The sequence below is a fragment of the Eschscholzia californica genome, unplaced genomic scaffold (genome assembly GCF_041429995.1).
Source record: "Eschscholzia californica isolate CP2 unplaced genomic scaffold, dmEscCali1.0.p SCAF_3, whole genome shotgun sequence".
NCBI lineage: Eukaryota > Viridiplantae > Streptophyta > Magnoliopsida > Ranunculales > Papaveraceae > Eschscholzia > Eschscholzia californica.
Genome location: NW_028238420.1, coordinates 46,153,082 through 46,175,976, shown reverse-complemented (window position 1 = coordinate 46,175,976; position 22,895 = coordinate 46,153,082). Strand labels below are relative to the sequence as shown.

The 22,895-nt window shown below is 36.0% G+C and overlaps 1 protein-coding gene across 2 annotated transcripts in view; it reads left to right on the top strand.

Annotated features, from left to right (window-relative positions):
* Positions 1-8,346, top strand: part of LOC147550878 (S-adenosyl-L-methionine-dependent methyltransferases superfamily protein) — a 31,853-nt gene extending 23,507 nt beyond the window's left edge. Inside the window, exons 1-10 of one of the 2 annotated variants that reach the window (XM_086667821.1) lie at positions 803-1,784; positions 4,341-4,586; positions 4,945-5,154; positions 5,502-5,602; positions 5,698-5,838; positions 6,272-6,353; positions 6,628-6,821; positions 6,941-7,052; positions 7,383-7,496; positions 7,844-8,346. In XM_086667821.1, the coding sequence (XP_086523947.1) occupies positions 5,011-5,154; positions 5,502-5,602; positions 5,698-5,838; positions 6,272-6,353; positions 6,628-6,821; positions 6,941-7,052; positions 7,383-7,496; positions 7,844-7,981 (1,026 nt within the window). In that variant the 5' untranslated portion in view covers positions 803-1,784; positions 4,341-4,586; positions 4,945-5,010 and the 3' untranslated portion in view covers positions 7,982-8,346. Of the gene's footprint in view, positions 1-802; positions 1,785-4,340; positions 4,587-4,944; positions 5,155-5,501; positions 5,603-5,697; positions 5,839-6,271; positions 6,354-6,627; positions 6,822-6,940; positions 7,053-7,382; positions 7,497-7,843 lie in introns of those variants that run through there. The other variant, XM_086667822.1, reaches the window with a different exon arrangement.
* Positions 8,347-22,895: the final 14,549 nt, after the last annotated feature.

Here is a 22,895-nt window from a genome sequence, read left to right as displayed (position 1 = left end):
ACCTAGATTCGCTTTCCCATGAACTAGAATCCATTAACTTTATCCCGAAGAAGATGAGAGATTCATATGTAGCTCCTCTACTTGAGACACCCGAATAAATAACTTGATCTCCCTTCTTTGTTGTCCGCTAGAACTCTATTGAAGGTTGAGATGAAGAATTATTCTTCTTTTGACTCCATTAGATAGCTTGAGAGCTTTTTCTCTAAAACTCTCTCTCTCCATAAGTTGTATATTGTAAGAGAGGTGAAGTTTTCTCTAGAGAAAAATCCAGCAACTTTTTATGTTCTTTAACGACCCTTATATAGGCATTACGTTAGTAAAGTCCTACTCAAATAAGGAATCCTAAAAAGTCTCACAGAAAAAGATAAGCACAAGTGGAGTTTTATTCCTCTGGGATTCCCTAATTAGGGCAAACCCCTAATTAGGGTTTCCCCTTAGTGTGGCAGGCCAGGGCAGCCCCTTATGGGCTTGTTCTGGCCGGCCCACTTATCTTATATGGCCCGCAAGGGGAATCCCTAAAAGGGATTCCCTTCCCGGCCCATAAGTGTGCCATTTTACCCTTTTCGGACTTCTTTTCTGAGCCCGGTTCTTTCTCTCTTTTGAGCACTATCAGACTCTCCGATCAAGCTACCACTCTTTGGTGTAACCCGTTGTAGGATCCGGTCTATGTTAGCCGCGGATTACCGAAATAATCTGACGATTGTAAGCGGCTTCTAGCTAAGCATTATGACCTCTAATTGGACCGGATCACCGGACTAGATGATCTTCTAGATAAAGTCATCGTCATCCTAACTGACAAATTGTACACATTGTCATCTTGGTCGAAGGACACTCCTTCAGAAGGACATCTCCTTCAGACCGAAGGATTATATCCACCAACAACAAGAATGAGCAGAGTCTCACGACCGGGAACATCACGCCAATGAATAGAAGACCAAACTAATTCTGCCTGGGCCTCTGCAGTTAAAGCTTCAGCTTCAGTAATGATCTCACCTGGTTTTGACTTTTGGGGGATTGGAAAGGGAAGTTATCTCAACAGGTTCTGGGCATATTTAGAGAAATCCTCCATGACTGTTTCTCTCCTTCTGCTTCTAATAACCTAAACGTCATTTCATTTTTTCATATTTCCAATCCTTTCTGAGTAGTTTACTTACTAATCAAGGAGGCTATCCAAATAACCTAAAGACTTGAAATTGCATCTTGAATAATCAATCCCCCTTAATCCTTTCTTATAACACAATCACTTTCCAGCAAACCCTAGAATTAATTTGTGGGTTCAATTCGGGTTACTCAAAGTCATGGGGATCCATGGAAAACCATGTCACCCATTCCTCTCTCTCTCTAAGCATTTCCCCCATTTCACTTGCTCTCTCTAGAATTAATTTGTGGGACCTAAGGAAAACTATAACCTAATCTGATGATGAATTAAATAAATCGCAACACATCTAGCTCAAGGAATTGAATAAATTCATCATCACACAGGCTTAAATTTCTCTCCCGTTTGTAATCATATCAAATCCACAACAGAGTTCCCTACAGAACGTTCGTTTAATGCTAAGCTTTGTCATTTGAGAACTTCTGAACTTTGTGGACAAATCAACCATCAAAAGGAAGATCATCATCAAATTAGAGAAATTGAAGAAATTCTAGAACAAGAAGAAGATAAAATGAAATCATCATCAAAATTGAGAAGATCAAACTCGAGAAATCTGAAATTTTCAAGAACAAGAGGATATATATTACCAGAGTAAATCGAACAACAACAACAACAACATGAATCTGTGGTAAACTTGTTACATCTACACTAATTTGTTATTTCTATGATACTGATTCTTCTAGGATTTTAAAAAAATTAATGGTGTGTTTGGATGGCGGAATCATTAATCCGCGGATTCATGAGTCCTTGGTATTCATGAATCCGCGGATTCATGAGTCCTTGGTATTCATGAATCCGCGGATTCATGAGTCCTTGGTATTCATGAATCCGCGGATTCATGAGTCCTTGGTATTCATGAATCCAAGTAATATTTTTTGGCTTGTTTGGTAACTAAGAATCTTATGATTTATAATTATTTGAGTATTTTTAAACGTCTTTAGAAAAAAAATATGATTTTTGAAAAAAATAATGATTTTGAAAAAAAATTATGATTTTGTAGAAGGAAATATTTTTTTATTGATTTTAAGTTCGAAATTTAGGTTTATTAATCCAAAATCCTAGCAAATCCTATGGGGTAGAGTGGGATTTTGGCCCAATACAAATTTTGGAATTAGGAATCCTTAGGATTCAAGAGTCCTAGGATTCCTGGTAGCCAAACAGACTAAAGATTCATGATTCCTACCAAATTCCAATTTTGATAGGAATCCTACTTAGAAATCCTGCAACCAAACACACCATAAAGCTTTATTCACTGCGGCTTTGTCCAATTTCAGGCTAGTTTCAATGAAGAAAAGTTGTATTTCTACGACAGCCCTTGGCCGGAGTATTTAAAGAGAGAGATGAGAGCTTTTTTTAATGTTTGAAAGTTATCGGTCGAAAAAAATTTCGGTCGGTGAACTTCATCGGAGAAGAGAGGGGTGAGGTGACGAGAGAGAGTTGAGGTGCAAATTTAATGAGGGGTTGGGCAAAAGGCCCAAAATCAGCCCAACAATATGTATCAGGCCCACTGCAGATAAAGAATGAGGGGCAGGTCCAAAAAAGTCAGGCTAGGGGTGGAATTTCCGAAACACCCTTCTTCTTTTCGAAATTTACGAAACGACCATCGAAAAATTCCCGGGAAACTCGAAAATTTCTGACAAGTAATCTGACACGCCTCCCATCAGACTGTGTACTTTCCATAAATTCACAAAATTGCCATCGAAAAATTCCCGGGAAATTCGAATTTTTTTGGAAAATAGTCTGACGCACCTGACATTAAACCTTGTACTTTCCATGAATTTACAGAATTGCCATTACAAAATTTACCAACTTGCCATTTTCGTTCTTTTTTCCAGATTTATTTCTTATTTCTTTTTTATTTTCTCCCACACATATTTCTCTCTCCAATCTCAACAAATTTCGTTCTTTTTTTCCAGATTTATTTCTGATCTCTTTCCAATCTCAACAAATTTCTTCATTTTTGGTAGTATTTCATTGATTTGTATAAAGAAATTTTCTTGTGTACCGGGAACTATTTAGTGTACTGGTCATTTTTTAGATATGTACTACACATTTTTGTACTGGGAATTTTCTTGTGTACCGGGAATTGTTCTGTGTACAAGCCATTTGGTTATGTACTAGAAATTTTTGTAGTGGGAATTTTCTTGTGTACCGGGAATTGTTCTGTGTACTCGTCATTTGGTTATGCACTAGACATTTTTGTACTGGGGAATTTTCTTGTGCACCGGGAATTGTTCTATGTACTGGTCATTTGGTTTAGTACTGGACACTTTTGAACTGGGAATTTTCTCCTGTACCGGAAATGGTTCTGTGCACTGGACATTTGGTTATGTACTTTGATGTTTTTAGAGATGAAGAAGATAAAATGTGAAACAAATAAGAGTGATGAAGAAGAAAAATAAGAACATAAAACTTTTAGAGAGAGAGACAGAAAACTTTGATGTTTATAGAGATTGAAAGAGATGAAGAAGATAAAATGTGAAACAAAATAAGAATGATGAACACCAAAAAATGAGAACATAAAACTTTTAGAGAGAGTAAGAACAGAAAATTGATGTTTTTAGAGATTGAAAGAGATGAAGAAAATAAAATGTGAAACAAAAAAGAATGATGGACATCCAAAAATAAGAAAATAAAACTTTTAGAGAGAGAAAGAAAAGAAAATTTATGTTTTTAGAGATTGAAAGAGATGAAGAAGATAAAATGTGAAAAACAAAATAAGAATGATGAAAAGAAGATTTTTGGATGTATAAATAAGAAGAAAGAAGGAGTTGAAACAAAATATAATGGGAGGGATCCAAAAAAATTGGCTGAAATTTCGTCAAAAAATGGCGCCATTTTTGAATTTTCAGAAAATCTGAATGTTTCTCTGACATGACGTCATGTACGGGGAATTAATTGATTCGCTGTCGTCCGTCAGATTGTCAGAAAACACAGAAATTTCCCGTGGAGGGGTAAAAGAGGGATAAATAAAATAAAAACCAGGAAACTGTGAGCTGTCCTGACAATTTGGACTGGGTTCTAATTTTTTTTTTGGGCTGGGGGTAATGCTTATTTACCCTCCATTTTTTGGGCCTCTCCCTCAAAATAAAAAATTTAATAGTATTTATATTTTGAAATTAAGAAGGGTAGTTATGGCATTTACTTGAAAATAAGGAGTTAAATTTGAATTTATGAAAAATAGAGGGTCAAGAAGGAAGCTAGTTACAAAGTAGGGCGCCAAAAAAAAAGTGTTCATTGATCCCATGGAAATGGGGCGCTTTTAGTGAACTCGCGTTTAGAGGTCCGGAGCCATATTTCTGCGGCAAACGTTTTACCATCACTTCAAGGAAGATTTCGCGGAAAACGTTTTGCCACGTCACCAACCGTCGTTCACTCCCTCCATTTCTCCAATTCGTCTCCTTCCAGTTTCCCCTCTCTCTCTCTTTCTGTAAGTCCTCTCTCTCTCTCTCTAGAAATCATATGTTTCATAAGCCTATTTTGATTTCACTTTTAGTTCTTGTGTAGTCCAAACAATCCCCCTCTTAGGGGGTTCTGTGGATTTTATGATCATAATCAAGTCGCTAGGGCATTGGGTAAATGAAAATCATGTTTAGGGTTATAGTTTGTACAGATTTTTCACTTTTTCTTTTTTTAATTTTGAGAAATTTTGAAGTTCAATTTGTAATATCTGGAAACTAAATTCAATCATAGGCAGATTCTAGGGTAGAAAGAAATTAGGAGTAAAATTAGGTAGATCACTGGATTCTTGAAGTTTTTTTCTGGAAGTGAAAGTTATTTGATTTCAGGAAACAGTAAGAGGCAACAATCTAAAAGCAGCTAGAAAGTTTTGTCTCTGAAGTCTGAATTCTTACATGGCTTTTGCTTCTTATAACACCGGCATTCTGATAAAACCATGCCCTGGTTACAAGTCACTGTCTCGCCGATGGGGTCTTGCTGTTTCCACTTTCCGATATCCGTCTAGATTTCGTGCAACTTCAGCGCTCCCTATACAACAGGTCTTTCTCTGAATATATTCATTTTCATTAGTTTCTTTTGGGTATTTAGTTATATGATAAAGGTTGTCTGTCGTCCAACTTGAATTAGGCTGTTGGGTTATTTTCAATTGAATTCAAACGTCGTCGGATAATTGACTAGCTTGGAAACTGGTGTGTTTTTTACTTAATCACACATGGTACATATGGCATTGTTTTATTTTTGAGAGACTAAGTAAAAAAATACTTAGAGTCTGCTTTATGGCGTTTTATACGTTGTTATTGGTGAGAGGATGATAGAATAGAACTGTTACATACACTGGGTCTGCTTGTTGTGTTTCAAATTTGTGGATATGGTTTTGCACCATCAGGATTCCACCACTCGACAAGATAGCACTTCGGAAATTGACATCTTTTCATGTCCAGTTTGTTATGAACCACTAATACGGAAGGGACCTCCAGGCTTAACCTTGTAAGTTGATCTGCTTAATGAAATACTTAAGATTATAAATTTTCAGTTTAAGAACTATGAGCATATCTGGATTTGTTAATATGTTTCAAATGCAGGCCAGCAGTCTATAGATCTGCTTTCAAATGTCAAAAATGCAATAAGTCATTCTCCAGCAGGGAAGTATATCTAGATCTCACGGTCACATCCGGAACTAAAGACTACACTGAGTTCTACCCAACTAAGACTGAACTATTCAGGTATGAGCGTAATACTGTTTATATATACATATACATATATCATAACTATTAACTAACCAGGGGAAACATTATTTTCGTGTTGAATGTGTTTTTGAATCTTGATAATTGAGTGGCGCTGTATGACCTTCAAGGTCCGTGTGCAGTTAAATGCTCTATAATTATTTTCACTGTAATTTCAAAATGTTGATGGAATTGTTTTTAACCTCAAATGTGTCAAGTTTTACATTTAACAAATAAGAGATGATATTTCTTAACGAACTCGTGATTTGTTTTGAACCTTTTGCAAATAAGTCAGATGTATATGAACAGTCCTTTTGTATACTGATAACGAAATGATGATAATATGTTATTGCAGAAGTAAAATTTATCCGACACTTTAAGTCATCTTAGGCAATACATATCTCTTACTAGTTTCTGTATCTTATTTATGTAGGAGCCCACTTGTTTCGTTCTTGTATGAGAGAGGGTGGCGCCAAAATTTTAACAGGAGTGGCTTTCCTGGTCCTGACGAGGAGGTACTCTTTCTCTTTTCATGTCTCATATGCACTTCAGCTTCAACTTCAGTGGCCCGAGTTCACCCACACCTCTCTCTCACGTTATTTGATTTTCATTCAAAAAGACTACGAATTATGGAAATAGCTGGTCTTTAATCAATTCCATGTTCTTTGTTTCTTTGGAGATTTTACTTTTGTATTGTGCATGAACTCTAACCGTGATGTGGTCAAAATTGATAGAAGCGGCATCGGGTCATGAAGAGAACTGATCGTTTGATTCATTGATGGCTTGCAGTTTAAAATGGCTCAGGAGTTCTTCAAACCTGCAGAAGGTGGACTTCTTGTAGATGTTAGCTGTGGGAGTGGCTTATTTTCAAGAAAATTTGCCAAGTCTGGGACCTATTCTGCTGTCGTTGCATTGGATTTTTCTGAGAACATGCTTCGTCAATGTTATGACTTAGTTAAGAAAGACGAAACACTTGTGAACGTGTAGGTCTTTTTGTTCAAATTCGTTTAGATTTGCCTCATATTTCTCATCTTTAAATTTTTGTCGTCCCAAAGCATAAAAGGGCGTATTAATAATTTGTACTCCATTTGGACATTCACAGGAATCTTGCTCTTGTTAGGGCTGATGTTTCGAGACTACCCTTTTCATCGGGTTCAGTTGACGCTGTTCATGCTGGGGCAGCGTTGCATTGCTGGCCTTCACCTTCTAATGCAGTAATTGGTTCCTTCTCCTCCTACTCTGAGGGTTTCTGTTTCTTGACAGAATTTATAAGTTTTGGTTTTGTTTTCATTCCTGGAATTACTTTTCCTTCTCATCTCCACTTCAATATTACTCAAATTTGGTGTGGTGTTGGTTTTTCGAGGTCTCCGTCTCTTACCGTTTTCTAAAAAATAATATATTATTATTTTGTGCTTGAGAGCGGCAACTTCTTCTCTCCCTAGTTACTATTTAAAAAAACATATAATTATACTGCAATGATTGCTTTCTTGAGCTGCGAAAGATTACTGCAACTTATTATACTATTACCTGCACATATTGGCTAGGTTGCTGAAATAAGCCGTATTTTGCGAAGTGGTGGTGTCTTTGTAGGATCTACGTTCTTAGCAAATGCATTTGGTAACTCGGTTCCTTCTCAGATTCTAAGACCCTTGAGACAGGTAATCTTCTATTTCCTTCTACCTTCAGTTCTTCTGATGGAAGTACCATATTGAATCTTTGGACTGATACCCCAGTCTTGGATGGGCAATAGCTCCAAGTTTACTGATGAAACTTCTAAAACAGCTAAAAGTAATAAAACAGCTAAAAGTAATAAAACAGCTTGAGATTGTGTATAATTCTGCAGTCATCTTATGGATAATGATCTTTCTCATCTTGTTTCTTTACTTTTATCCTTTTGTCTTCTTTAAACTTAAGTGACTGAAAATATTCCGATTGTGTATTTAAACTGGCTTGTGAACCGACTATATTGTCTTGATTGTATTTGTTATGTGACTCAATTTGACAGAATTTGGGGTTAACAAACAACATTTACAACAGTCTGACTGAGGAGGAGATAAAGGATTTATTCACATCTTGTGGTCTTATCAACTTCTCTAGCAACGTGCAAAGTTACTTCATCATGTTCTCTGCACAGAAGCCATGAAAATAAGCGAAAAAAGGCGGGTTCTTCACTGAATCCATGTCTGACTCTGCTTGGACGAACTAGGAGAAAGCGAAGCTTCACCTGCAAGTTTTTTTTTTTACTCATGATTGAAGAACGACACTCAACTTTTCTGCATATCGATTTCACCTATAGTAGTAAGTTATAGTTTTCACTCAAGATTCACCGTGTATCTATAAAAGTTTGATCATAAATTATATAGAAGACATACATATAGATCTTATCTTATATTATAAACCCTGTCAATTTCTTGTATATTTAACTTATTATGTAATGGACATCCCTGCATAACGATTATTGTCATCTTTCAATAATAATGATAATGAAGACCACGAAAAATAAGGAAATTCATGATATATTTACAAACCTTCTTCACACATTTCCACAATCACCACCAACTTTTACGAAAGAAACTACGAAACTATATACGCAACCTAGGGTTCAACCAGGAACTTTTGCTAGTGGGAAGACTGATAGCAGGGAAGTAAATCTGAGTTAATTGAATGAACATATTGAACCTTATATCCATTTGGAACTTGCAGAGCTAGTCGATATTTTCTTCTCTTACAACCACACCATATTATCTTGTTTCCATCACTAAACAAAAGCTTTTGTATATAAATCAAGTAACTTGTCCGATCCGACATATCCGTGATATGCCAAGTCCAAATCGACAGTGTACTTCTTGTATGATTGTAATAGGTCAAGATGCCCTAAACAAGGGCAGTAACTTCTATTATATAGAAAAGAATTACAAGTGAATGTACCAAACTACCCTTGTACAAAGAGATGAAATATACTTGTGTTATATACATTTATATCCCCCCTCAAGCTAAACTACGTTTACGAGTGTAAGCTTGTCACGTAAAATGTTGAACCTCGGAGTTGAAAGTCCTTTGGTAAAAACATCGGCCATATTGTCATCTCCCGGAATATATCGAACACAAAGTTGACCATTGTTTACCCGTTCACGAACAAAATGGAAGTCAATGGCTGCATGTTTCGTTCGGGCATGAAGAACGGGATTGACGGCAAGGTACGTGGCGCTTATATTGTCACAGAAAATGGTGGGGGGTGCCTCCAAAGAAAAACCAATTTCTCCTAACAGATTTTGAATCCAAGTAACCTCAGCAGCCGTATGGGCCATGGCCCTATATTCGGCCTCGGTGGAGGACCTGGACACCGTGGGCTGGGTTTTCGAAGTCCAGCTAAGAATATTGGGACCCAAGAACACACACAGCCCTGACGTGGATCTCTTGTCATCTGGGGACCCTGCCCAGTCAGCATCGGAATAGGCTGTGAGAGTGAAGTCAGATGATCGCCGGAGTAAGATCCCATCGGAGATAGTTCCTTTTAGATATCGAAGAATCCGTTTGGCTGCCGTGAAGTGAACCGATGATGGTGATTTCATAAATTTGGAGACCTGATTTACAGCATATGTAATATCAGGTCGAGTGAGATTTAGGTATTGTAATGCCCCAACTAAGCTTCGAAAAATTTGAGGATCAGAGATTGGATCACCATCATGAACAGATAACTTTGATCCTGATTTAACCGGCGATGGTGATGGTTTCGAATGAAGTAACCCAAATCGATGCAGAAGATCAACAATATATTTTTGTTGGGTTATCTTTATAGAATCCATACTCCTCTTAATTTCCATACCCAAGAAATAAGATAAATTACCCAGATCTGTTATGAGAAAGTGTTGATTTAAAATTGAAATTAGGAAATTTACCTCCGATGTAGTAGACCCTGTTATCAGAATATCATCAACGTATAATAAGATAACAATAAAACTTGTGCTTGTTCTTCGATAATACATCGAAGGATCTGATATTGACTGTTTAAACCCCAATTGAACCAGAGAAGAAGTGAATTTTTGATGCCAAGCTCGAGGAGCTTGTTTAAGACCATAGATAGCTTTGTTTAATCGACAGACGTGATTGGGATAAGAAGAATTCTGAAAACCCTTTGGTTGAGACATAAATACGGATTCTTGTAAATCACCATTCAAGAAGGCGTTCTTCACGTCAAGTTGTCGAATCGGCCAATCATGCATGATAGCAAGAGATAACACTGTGCGAATAGTAGGAGGTCGAACAACAGGACTAAATGTTTCGGTATAGTCAATACCCTGTTGCTGATTGAATCCCCGAGCCACCAAGCGAGCTTTGTAGCGATCCACCGAACCATCTGATTTTTGTTTTACCCTATAGATCCATTTACAATCAATAATATTCATATTAGGTTTAGAGGGAACAAGATCCCAAGTATGATTACGTTTTAGAGCTTTAATTTCTTCCTCCATTGCCTTTCTCCAATGTTCAGACTTTGAAGCTTGACGGTAAGTGATAGGTTCCACCAGATTAGGGTTTGTAATGTGAGAGAGAAGAGAGGGAGGTAATGTGTGAGAGGAGGTGAACAAAATTTTGGGTCGGCGTGTTCCGTCACGACTCCTTGTTACCATTGGATGCCGAGAGATAACCTCCGTTTGTGAGTTATCAATAGTGGGTATAGAAAACCCACTCAATGGAGGGACCACACTATCGTTGGGAGGATCAGAAGGTAAAGACGTGGCTGGAGTAGGACGGACAGAGGGATCAGAGGGAACATCTAGCGGGACAGATGGAAGGGAAGGTGGACTCTGAGCACCAGCTGGCGAATTTGTCGAGTGAACAGATGGACGGTGAGAGATTAGTCGTGGACCAGGATTAGGCAGAGAAGACGAACTCTGAATTGGTAAAGTAGATTGAATAGAGAGAGAAGAAGTTCGAGGAACAGTCCATGAGAGAGAAACCTCTTTTGAAGAAGATGAAGACGAATTAGCGAGAGATGAGGTTGAAGATTGTAAGTTACGAAAAGGAAAATCAAGTTCATCAAACAAAACATGACGTGAAATATAGATGCGATTTGTAGAGGGATCAAGACATCTGTACCCATTATGATCGGAGCTGTAGCCAAGGAAGATACAGGGACGAGATTTTGGTTGAAGTTTGGAGGTGTTGTATGGTACCAACAGAGGGTAACAACGACACCCAAACGTACGAAGATCATTGTACTTGGGTGACCTGGAAAACAACTTTTGAAAAGGGGATAAGCCATGAAGGACAGTGGTGGGAAGACGATTCAGAGTGTAAATGGCAGTATTGAAGGCATCAGGCCAGTAGGTAGTGGGAGTTAAGGACTGAAAAAGCAGAGTCAGAGCCGTTTCTACAAGATGCCTAATTTTCCGTTCAGCAAGCCCATTCTGCTGGGGCGTATGGGGGCAAGATCGACGATGGATGATGCCTGAATCAGCAAATAACTGAGACATTTGTCGATTAACAAACTCTCCTCCCCCATCTGATTGAAAAATTTTAATTGTTTTTGAAAATTGATTTTCAACTTGAATTTTAAACTGTGTGAAGATGTTTGTAACTTCTGATTTGTTTTTCAGGAAATAAATCCAAGTAAAACGTGTGAAATCATCAATTAATAACAACACATAACGATTTCCAGAGTGGGAGACAATCGAAGCAGGTCCCCACAGATCAGCATGGATAAGCTCTAAAGGAAATTTAGAATGATGAACAACAGTATTAAAAGGCAAGGCATGATGTTTAGCTGAAACACAATCTTGACATAAACTTCGATTGATTACAGACTTAGTTACTGGTAAGTTAAATTTAGACATGATAAATTGAAAATTACGAAAATGTGGATGAGCTAATCGCTTGTGCCATATTTCAGGACTGGTTCGAGAACCTTTTGAAGCCACTTGGGTAAATAAAACTGAAGCTGAAGGAGGAGGAGCTTGAAGATTGAATAGTCGAAAAAGACCATCAGATATCGTTCCGGCGAGTAGAATCTTCCCTGTGGGGAGTTCCTTAACAAAGAAACCAGATCGATGGAACACAATGACACAGTTAATATCACGAAGAAGTTGGGAGATTGAGATGAGATTTTTTTTAAAATCAGGAACTAGAAGCACATTTTTGAGAATAAAATTATGATAAGGAAGTTGAACATTACCAGTACCAGCTACAGCAGAAGTTTGGCCATTGCCTACCATGACCTGATCAGGAGCTTGGGTCTCTGTTCGAGAAATAACAGAGGAGACATCAGAGGCAATGTGACTGTTGGCACCAGAATCCATATACCAGTTGGGATCATGAGTGAAATGATCAAGACCAAGAGCAGCAAAAGAGTGAGAAAGGTCATTGGGACGAGTGATGTTGAAGCACTGTCGAGCAGTGTGACCAGGACGACCACAATATTGGCAAATAACAGAGTATCTTTCTGGAGGAGGACCAAGAACAGAGAAACTACCTCGATTCGATGCACCTCGACCACCATTTCTGTAAGTACCTCTACCTCCTCTTCTATTATTAGAACGACCTCTGTAAGAGTGAAAAGAGTTGATAGGTGGTCGAGTGGAAGTAGGGTTTTGGGTAAGTAAGGCAGTAGGTGGTGGAGATTGAGAATGAAGAAGTTCAATTCGAAATTCCTGAGTAAGAAGAAGGGAATAAAGCTCATCATAAGTAGGAGGGGTGAGTCTAGTTGTTATAGAGGTGACAAAGGATTCAAAATCAGGTCCTAAGCCTGATAAAACAATAAGAACCAATTCCTGGTCTGAAACAGAGTGACCAACAGAAGCTAGAGAATCAGAAAGATTTTTGATACGCAAAAGATAATCAGAGATGGTTTGGGAACCTTTTTTGTAGGTTTGGAGCTGAAGTTTTAGGTTCATCAGCCTAGCTGAGTTGACAGAGGAGAAGTTTCTCTCAAGAGCTTCCCACACAGCTTGAGAAGTGGTAAGACCAAGAACTTGAGACAGAACTGGTTCAGTTAGTGTAACATTGATCCAAGATAGTAACATTTGATCAATTCGATACCAAAAACAGAAATCAGGGTTGGGAATGAGGGCTGAAGAAGAGGGAGTGGAGGAGGGAAGAAACTCAGTGGGTGAAGGATATGAGCCATTAACAAATTTGAACAAATCTTGACTATAAAGAATAGGCAGCATTTGGCTGCGCCATAGAAGGTAGTTAGTTCTGTCGAGCTTGATAGAAATGAGATTGGAGATGTTGGTGATAGAGGGAAAAGAAAAGGTGGTGGGAGGGTTTTGAGGGTTTTGAGAAGTGATGGGAGTGGAATGCATTTCACTTGAGTCAGCCATTGATGATGAACAGAGGAGGAAGATGAACACTGAAACCAAGAAGAATGAGAATTATTCTTTTGGAGGCTCTGATACCATATGATTGTAATAGGTCAAGATGCCCTAAACAAGGGCAGTAACTTCTATTATATAGAAAAGAATTACAAGTGAATGTACCAAACTACCCTTGTACAAAGAGATGAAATACACTTGTGTTATATACATTTATATCTTGTTCCACTTCCATGTTCCTATGTACCTCTACTGTTTTTTGAACTACCTTTTGGTGATGGTATTATCTTCCAACTTCCAGTTTTGTCACCGAGTTCAATTGCAGGAATGTCTCCATGATATGATAACCAGCTAATTGCTCCATGAACTAAAACCCCAGGATCTGAATCACAACCGAGAAACCAGTAAGGCTTAAATAGATTGTGCCCAACTATAGTATTCTCATATACTGTCCATGTCCCAATCTTGGAATCGAATATCTCAGAATGGTATACAAGAAAAACCCGGAGTAGTGCATAACCCTATTATCTTATAGTGCAGAATATTATTTAATCCAACCATTATTGCAGTCTTCATAGCAATCTCATGGTTTGGAATTTATTGCCATTCTTTTGTGGCTAGTTTGCAGATATAAAAGGATTGAGTATTATTCATGTAACTAACACAACAATATAGAATGAGGGTATGAAGGAAATGTGATCTCCATGTGTAGTCTTGGCAAGAAATCAAGAGAAGGCTATGGAATTGATCATGGAGATTTATCCACTAAGGACACAAACTTTGTAACTTCTTTATACCCATTTCCCATTTGAATGAGATAACTTGATATTGTTGGACTCCTTGCCAAAAATCTTGAAGTTGGATTCATTTATCAAACTTCGCCAACCCTTACAAACTAATCGACATTGGGATAGGAAAGTATTATTCGATACTCTAGTTAAAATCTCGTTAATTAGCTCAGGAGGAATTACCACTGCCATTGAAGCTGATTCATAAGATGAAGATCCCTTTTGTTTTTCATCTTCTTTTCTTTTCTTTTCTTCTAGTTCTTTATCAAGAATGTCGTGGACCAATGTCAAATCCATCTGAATTTCGATTTGAATTTCAATCTGGGTATTAAAATTTATTATCTCAAGTTCAATATCCTTTACCTGTTCAAATAGAAATTTTAACACGTATGAAAAACAAGAAAATCAGATTCAAGTTGAATTTTCTTGAACTTATGTGTATTACTATTCTTGGATATCAAATGAACAAAACCTAACTTGAAAACATAAAGTTTCATTCTTTTCTATTGGTGAAGACAAAAAATGGGAAATTGACTGCACGTCCTATTACTCACAATAAGTATATGGGTAAAGATCACAAAGAAACTCATAGGGGGGTAGTGGTTGGGGACTTTGGGGGACATTTTCATGTCCCCCATGTCCGTGTTATTGGTTGGGGACATTTGAAATGTCCCCAAATGTCCGTGTTATTGGTTGGGGACATTTCAAATGTCCCCAAATGTCCGTGTTATTGGTTAGGGACATTTCAAATGTCTCCAAATGTCCCAAAATGTCTATGTTATTCGTTCGGGACACGAAATTAGGGACATTTCAAGACAAATTAGTTTTGGGGACATTTGGAGACATTTTAGTGTAAATTTGGAGAGCTTTTGGAGAGAAAATGTCTCTCAAAATATGGAAGACACTTGGGGACATTTGAGTAAGGAAGATAATAAAAATAATTATTATTATCAAATCATATTATAATAATATTATCTTATTATTATATTACTACATTATTATATTATATTATTATTATTATTATTATTATTATTATTATTATTATTATTTTTATTACTATTATTATTATATTATTATTATATATTTGAGTAAAGAAGGTAATAAAAATAATTATTATTATCCAATCATATTATAATAATATTATCTTATTATTATATTACTACATTATTATATTATTATATTATTATTATTATTATTATTATTATTATTATTATTATTATTATTATTATTATTATATTACTATTATAACTATTATTATTATTATTATATTATATATTTGAGGAAGGTAATAAAATTTTATTATTATCAAATCATATTATAATAATATTATTATATTATTATATTACTATATTATTATATTATATTATATTATATTATATTATATTATATTATATTATATTATATTATATTATATTATATTATATTATATTATATTATATTATATTATATTATATTACTATTGTATTATTATTATTATTATTATATTATATCACTATTATATTATATTATATTGTTCTATATTATATTATTATTATATTAATATTTAACTATATTAAATAATAAATATTTACCAATTGTCCATCAATGTCCACAGATATCTACAGATGTCTACGAAAGTCGAAAAATATATATTTAGAAATATTAATTAATTTTTTTTATTTCATATGGTAAGACAGTAATAATATTAAAATAATAAATATCAACTAAATATCTATCAATGGCCACAGATATTCACGGATGTCTACGAAAGTCGAAAAATATATTTTCAAAGTAATAGGGCAAATTTCATCAAAAAAAAAAAGTAGTAGGGCAAATTTATTTCGTATGATTAGACAATAATGATTACATTAAAATAATAAATGTCTACCAACTGCCATCAATGTCCTCAGATATCCACAGATGTCCATAAAAGTCGAAAAATATATTATTGAAATATGAGTACAAATATATTATTTCATATGGTTTGACAATAATGATAATATTAAAATAATAAATGTCTACCAATTATCCTTCAATGATGAGATAATAATAATAGTAATAATAATAATAATGATAATAATAATAATAATAATAATAATAATAATAATAATAATATCTACTACACATTTTGTCCATGGATTCAATATGTTGAAATGTCCCCAGGACATTTTGTCCATGAACCAAATGTCTTGAAATGTCTCTGAGACATTTTGTCTATGAATCAAATGTCCTGAAATGTCCATAAAGACATTTTGTCTACGGATAAATGTCCCGAAATGTCTTGAAATGTCTCTGGAACATTTTGTCTGTGAGTGTCCTCCAATGTCCTGAACCACTACCCCCCCCCCCCCCCCCCCCCCCTTAGAATCTTGAAAAGAAATATAAGAAATTGAAAATTATTGGGATGGAGATGCACCCTAAATTGACAAACCCTTGACTGAGAGAAGCTTCAATGGTGGTGGAGACAAAGAGAGAGAGAGTGATTTGACACAAGAGATTAAAGGTAAACGTTATGACTGAGTTGTGTCATTATATAGTACTAGGTTCCCACCGCGTCCTACGGGCGCGGTAGATCCCTCTTGGCTAACGCCGTTGTGGTTATTTACATCTCAATTTTACGAGCAAAGTGCTCGATCATTCTCTGATTGTGGGTGTACTGTGAGATATATGATCACGCCCTCTTACATCAAGTCGAGTCTGATGATGCATAAAAATGTTCAGACGTTGACTAACATCTGAAGAGTCAAGATCAGACTTGAAGTCAAACGGGTCAACCCGGCTTAAGGCAGCAGGACCGTTGAATCCTTGACGATCCGCTACACTCCCCTAACTGGGAGGTCGGCTAGAGGAAACCAGCCCTGTAACGCCCTCAGCATAGCCAGATCTGCCCTGGGTTCTTCAAAGGAGTAAGAGGGGTCCGCACAGATTCAGCCAGTGTCTTACGCCTAGAACTGGGGAGGCAGCAGCGCCAAGCGACTTACTGACTTAATCCCGAAACTTCTAGAAAGATCTCAGTCGGCTACAGATCTAGAAGTGTTTAAGCAAGCTTGGGCTTCAAGAGTCTAAGGGAGGAAATATCTCCTTGAAGATCTATCACCTCGGCAAGATATCTAAGAAATATCCTTGAACTTAGGATATTTCTATTTATCCTAGATACAGAATAACTACGAAGGGAAACCCTAATTCGGCCTATAAAAGGGTCTCATATCATCTTCTTCAAGGTAAGCCCGACGAGTCTAACAGACTCCACACCCGGAAGGATCATTCAATACTCATTATTTTACTGTAAAGAGCAATCTGACTGGCTTGAGCGTCGGAGCGGTTTTCTTTCTTTTTGCAGGTTTTCCCCCCAGGTCTTTAATGGAAGGAGCGAGAATCGAAGGAATATCGATCATCTAGACAGAATATTCGATCATAATAGAGGTTGTCATGCATTAACTCCCTTTTCATGTTGATCTAACGGAAGGCCAATTTTTGACATCAGCAGAGTCGATCTTACACGAAGAAGTGCATGTACATTGTGCTCATTTTACGCCATATGGGGTAAAAACCTTAAATATATGATCACGCCCCCTCACATCAAGTCCAGTCGATCTTACATTGTGCTCATTGTTACACCAATAAGACGTAGTTGATCTCGATGAATACCTACTCCCTCATATTCTAGACACGACGGTGTAGCCAAAATTTAAATGTTCAAAGAAAATTTGAACATTCAAGATTCTAAGATTTAATATACATACACGAATTCTGTTTAGTTTACTCCAATATCTTCATTTTCAATTCTAGAATGTAATAATTAGCTCACTCAAAAATTTAACCCCCGAAATAATTTCGTGAGAAGATGAACTATATATGAAGTTATTGAGCATGAAATAAAAAAGCTCATGTTCCATTAATGAGTATTTGTTCATAAGTCTTTCGTGAACAACTACGGATTCTAATTTTTAAATCAACTGTTGAGGATAAAGAAAATTAACTAACATCACAATCATCCACCCAAGTTTCAGATCTAATTAAATACAACCGTCCATTTGGTATAGAAAAACCGTGGGCCAATTGCTGATGTCAAAATTTGTCAATCTTGGAATCAGTCATAACTGTGAGATCGTGATGCTGGATCCCGTTCTATTGATGAATCTGCTTCTTTGATTCCCGTTCCTGAAAGCTTGGGGGAAACCTGCAAAGAGTTCGGAAATTTCTCTAACGCTCAAGACAGTCAGATTGTCCTTTGCAGTTAAAATCTTCTCTGACGTTCAAGACAGTCAGATTGTCCTTTGTAGTTAAAAGTTTAGTGTTGATTGAACTCTTTAGAACGTACCTTCTTCGAGGTGATTCAGTGCCCTTTTATAGACTTCTTTGGTCTGGTGCCTTAAGAAGCACCCTTTCCATTATTAATTGAAAAGATGATATTGCCTTTTTTGTTGTTATAAAGAAGTTTCCAAATTTTAATGATAAGGAGAGTAACTCAGAGTTTCTAATAGCATCTCCAATGCAAGACTTAATCTTAAAATCTTAAGTGCCACCTTGGACTTTAGAGTTTTTTTTATAGAAAAAACTCTCTTAGAGCATCTCCTATGCAACACTCTAGAAACCTAAAAATAACTTAGATTTCATTTTGAGATCCAAATTGAGTGTTGTTGCATTGGGGAGAGTTTTTTACAAAAAAAATCAAAAAGTCCTAGGTGACACTTTGAATTTTTCAATTTAAGTGTTGCATTGGAGATGCTCTTAAATACAAAACTCAATTGACATCTTAAGATGATGTGGAATCATTTAATTTTGAGATGTCTCAAATCTATTTTTAAAATTCCTTTTGAGAGTCTTAAGTGTCCTAGTCATGGAATTTAATTTTTAGAAAGTCCTTCTTTCTCAACCACTTTTTCCTATTAAATGTAGGTGTGACATGTGTAACTATTAAGGTTTTTTTAGTGTTGCATTGCAGAAAGACTTCCATTAGACACTCAATTTAGCCACATAGGAAAGAGAATCTCAATTGAGACTTGACACATAAGTCAATTAGAGTTTTTCTTGAGTTTTGCATTGGAGATGCTCTAAATTTCTAGGGTTCCTATAAATAATCCGAAATCAAATACCATAGATACGTACCCAAATTCTCTTTCTCTCTCTTTTTATATATATACTAGGGTATATCCCGTGTCCTAAGACACTTGTATAAATCAAATGTGACGAAATTTTAACCAAGTACTTCTATAGTCATCCTATAGTATTAATCTAGACTCTCTCCCCAAACATGTTACCCAATTTTCCATATTTATTATTGTTATATTTCGGATACCCTAATTTTTTTGGTATTCTACTTATTGTTTATTTTCTTCCGTTTTTTTTCTTAAATTAGTTAATTTGTTGAGAGAGAGAGGTTTTAATTTTTTTTTTTATCCCATGCAGTTTCTTTTGTTTATTTTTCTAAAAAAAAATTATTTATTTATTCTAAGATGGACTATATTTTAAATTTTGGGAAGTACTTCTAGACAATATTCTTTATTAAAAAAATATTTGTTCAAGACAGCATTTTCCTTCTTGGCTAACACCGTTAGATCACATTTAACTCTGATTTGTTTTTTTAGTGAAGAAGAATATAAAAGACGTCAGAGAGAAAAGTAGGAAAAAAGATACGTGGAGAGGGATTTAAATTAATTAATGACATTATTACCCTTCCCTTTGGAGTTTATTTACATCAAGAAGGATTTATACCAGCCGTCGGATGTGATCTCTATCAAGCTCCCAACAAAAATGGACGGTCAGACTTACCCAAAATAACTGACTGACCTGTTTTTTATATATTAGATAATACCTAACAAAATTAGACGGTCAGACTTATCCAAAATAACTGACTGACCTGTTTTTATATATTAAATTGTAATCGATTTTGGGTTTTTAATTAATTAATGACATTATTACCCTTCTCTTTTGAGTTTGTTTACATAAAGAGGGATTTATACTATCTGTCGGATGTGATCTCTATCAAGCTCTCAACAAAAATGGACGGTCAGACTTATCCAAAATAACAGACTGACCTGTTTTTATATATTAGATATATCCCGTGCCCTAAGACACTTGCATCAATCAAATGTGACGAAATTTTAACCAAGTACTTATATTGTCATCATATAGTATTAATCTGGACTCTCTCCCCAAACATGTTACCCAACTTTTCATATTTATTATTGTTATATTTCGGATACCCTAATTTTCTTTGGTATTCCACTTATTGTTTATTTTCTTTCGTTTTTTTCTTAAATTAGTTAACTTGTTGAGAGAGAGAGAGAGATTTTAATTTGTTTTTTTATCCCTTGTAATTTCTTTTGTTTCATTTTTTTTTAAATTAATTATTTTATTTCTAAGAAGTAAATTTTAAATTTTTGCGAAGTACTTCTAGACAATATTCTTTATTAAAAAAAATGTCTTTCCCAGTCAGCGTTTTCCTTTTTGGCTAACGCCGTTAGATCACACATTTCCCTTATTCCTTATCTGGGGAGAAATAGAAACTTCTATTTCAAGCCTAAAAAGGAATTTTATTTCTATTGGAATACCTCCCTATTTATCATTATAAAAGGGAATGAAAGGGACGAAATTATTCAGACTTTCAGAACAGAGAGAGATTAGAGAAAAAAAAGATTTCTGCACAAGGTCACGTGGTTTTTTACCTTCTATCTTGGAGGGATTTTTTGCCACGTTAAATTATCTTGGTGCCTTTACTTTTACTTTCGCATCGTTTATCTTCATATTCCTGAACAAGTCAATTAGGCTATTTTTCCTAACAAGAGGTATCAGAGCACAGGCTAGATTTATTGTTCAGAAATATGGAAGTGAATATTAATCGCATGATTAGTTTAAATGGAGAAAATTATTTGATCTGAAAAGCAAAAATGGAAGATTTGCTATACTGCAAAGACCTAGCTGCACCCATTGAAAGTCACGGTACAAAACCGATGAAGATGGATGAAGAAGACTGGAAGGTATTAGATCGAAAGGTTGTTGGATTTATTCGACAATGGGTAGAACCAAATGTTTTTCATCATGTATCGACAGAGACTTCCGCTTTTAGTCTATGGAGGAAATTAGAAGAATTATATAATTAGAAGACGACTGCCAAAAAGGCTTACTTGTTCAGAAAGCTAGGAAAATTACAATATAAAGAAGGAACCTCAATTGCTCGACACTTGAATGAGATGAAAAGTCTAGTAAAACAGCTTTCTACAATGAAGTTAGTTTTGGATGATGAGTTGCAAGCCTTACTTCTTCTAAATTCTTTACCAGATAGTTGGGAGACATTGGTGGTGTCTCTTAGCAGCTCTGCTTCTAATGGCATAATGCGTATGAATCACGTAACATGTAGTTTGTTGAATGAAGAAACAAGAAGGAAATCATCGTAAGACGAGTCTCATTCAGAATCACTTGTTACAGAAAGACGGGGGAGAGGTAAAAGTAGAAAATCTCATAACCGTGATAAGTCAAGGGGAAGATCAAAACCAAAGAAAGAGGTTAAATGTTTTGGTTGTGGAAAAATGGGTCATTACAAGAGTGAATGCAGGAAACTAAAAAAGGAAAATAAAAAGAATGATGAAAAACAAGATAATGTCGCAGCAGTTGCATCAGGTGATGACATAATCTTACTCTCAGGTTGTGAAAACACTTGCTTAAGTATGAGTGAGTTAGAACTAGAAACAACATGGTTGGTTGACCCAGGTGCTTCGTAACATGCTACTCCATGTAAGAATTTTTTTTAAATCTTGCAGAACTGGTGACCTTGGCAAAGTCAGGATGGAAAACTTCGGTTTCTCAAAAATCGTAGGAATTGGAGAAGTGAAAATTGAGACGAGCACGGGGAGTACATTGATTCTTAAGAATGTGGGGCATATACCAGATCTTCGATATAACCTAATCTCTACCGGAGTATTAGATGATGAAGGGTATCACAGTCACTTTGGTGATGGAAAATGGAAACTCACAAAAGGGTTAATGGTGATAACAAGAGGGAAGAAGTGTTGTACTTTATACAGGACTCAAGCAAAATTGTGTAAAGGAGAATTGAATGCAGTTGAAAAAAATTCTTCCGCTGATCTTTGGCATAGAAGACTCGGGCACATGAGCGAGAAGGGACTTCAAATCCTTGCTAAACGACAAGAGTTACCGAACATGAAATGTATAATTTAAACATTTGCTCTCATTGTTTAGTAGGTAAGCAACATAGAGTTTTTTTTTCAAAGGAATGAATCTAAAAGAAAATCCAGTATTTTGGAGCTTGTTTATTCTGTCATTTGTGGACCTTTAAAGGTCAAAACACTTGGTGGTGCTTTGTATTTTGTTACTTTTATAGATGATGCTTCCAGGAAAGTTTGGGCATATGCCATAAAGACCAAAGATCAGGTAGTTACAGTTTTCAAGAATGTCCACAACATGGTAAAACAGGAGACAGGAAAATCATTGAAGTGCATTCGCACTGACAATGAAGGAGAATACATCGGGTCATTCGAAGAGTATTGCAAAACTCATGGTATTCGACATGAACAGACAAGTCCCAGAAAGTGTAGCATAACGCATGAATCACACTATTATAGAGAGGATCAGATGTATGCTCAGAAGCTAAGCTGCCTAAAAGCTTCTGGGATGAGGCAATGCGTACTGCATGTTATCTGATCAATATATCACCTTCAACACCATTAGATGGAGATGTAGCTGAGAGAGTGTGGGCTGGGAAAGAAGTCTGTTATGGACACCTAAGGGTGTTTGGTTGCAGCGCTTTTGTGCATATACCTAAAGATCAAAGAACAAAGCTTGATGATAAAGCCAAGCAATGCATCTTTTTAGGGTATGCAGATGAGAAATTCAGATACAGGTTATGGGATCCAGTCGATAAGAAAATTATTAGAAGTAGAGACGTGGTCTTTGTTGAAGATCATATGATGTGACACGAAAATGTCTCATTTGGAGAGCCTAACTTAGACTAATTAGT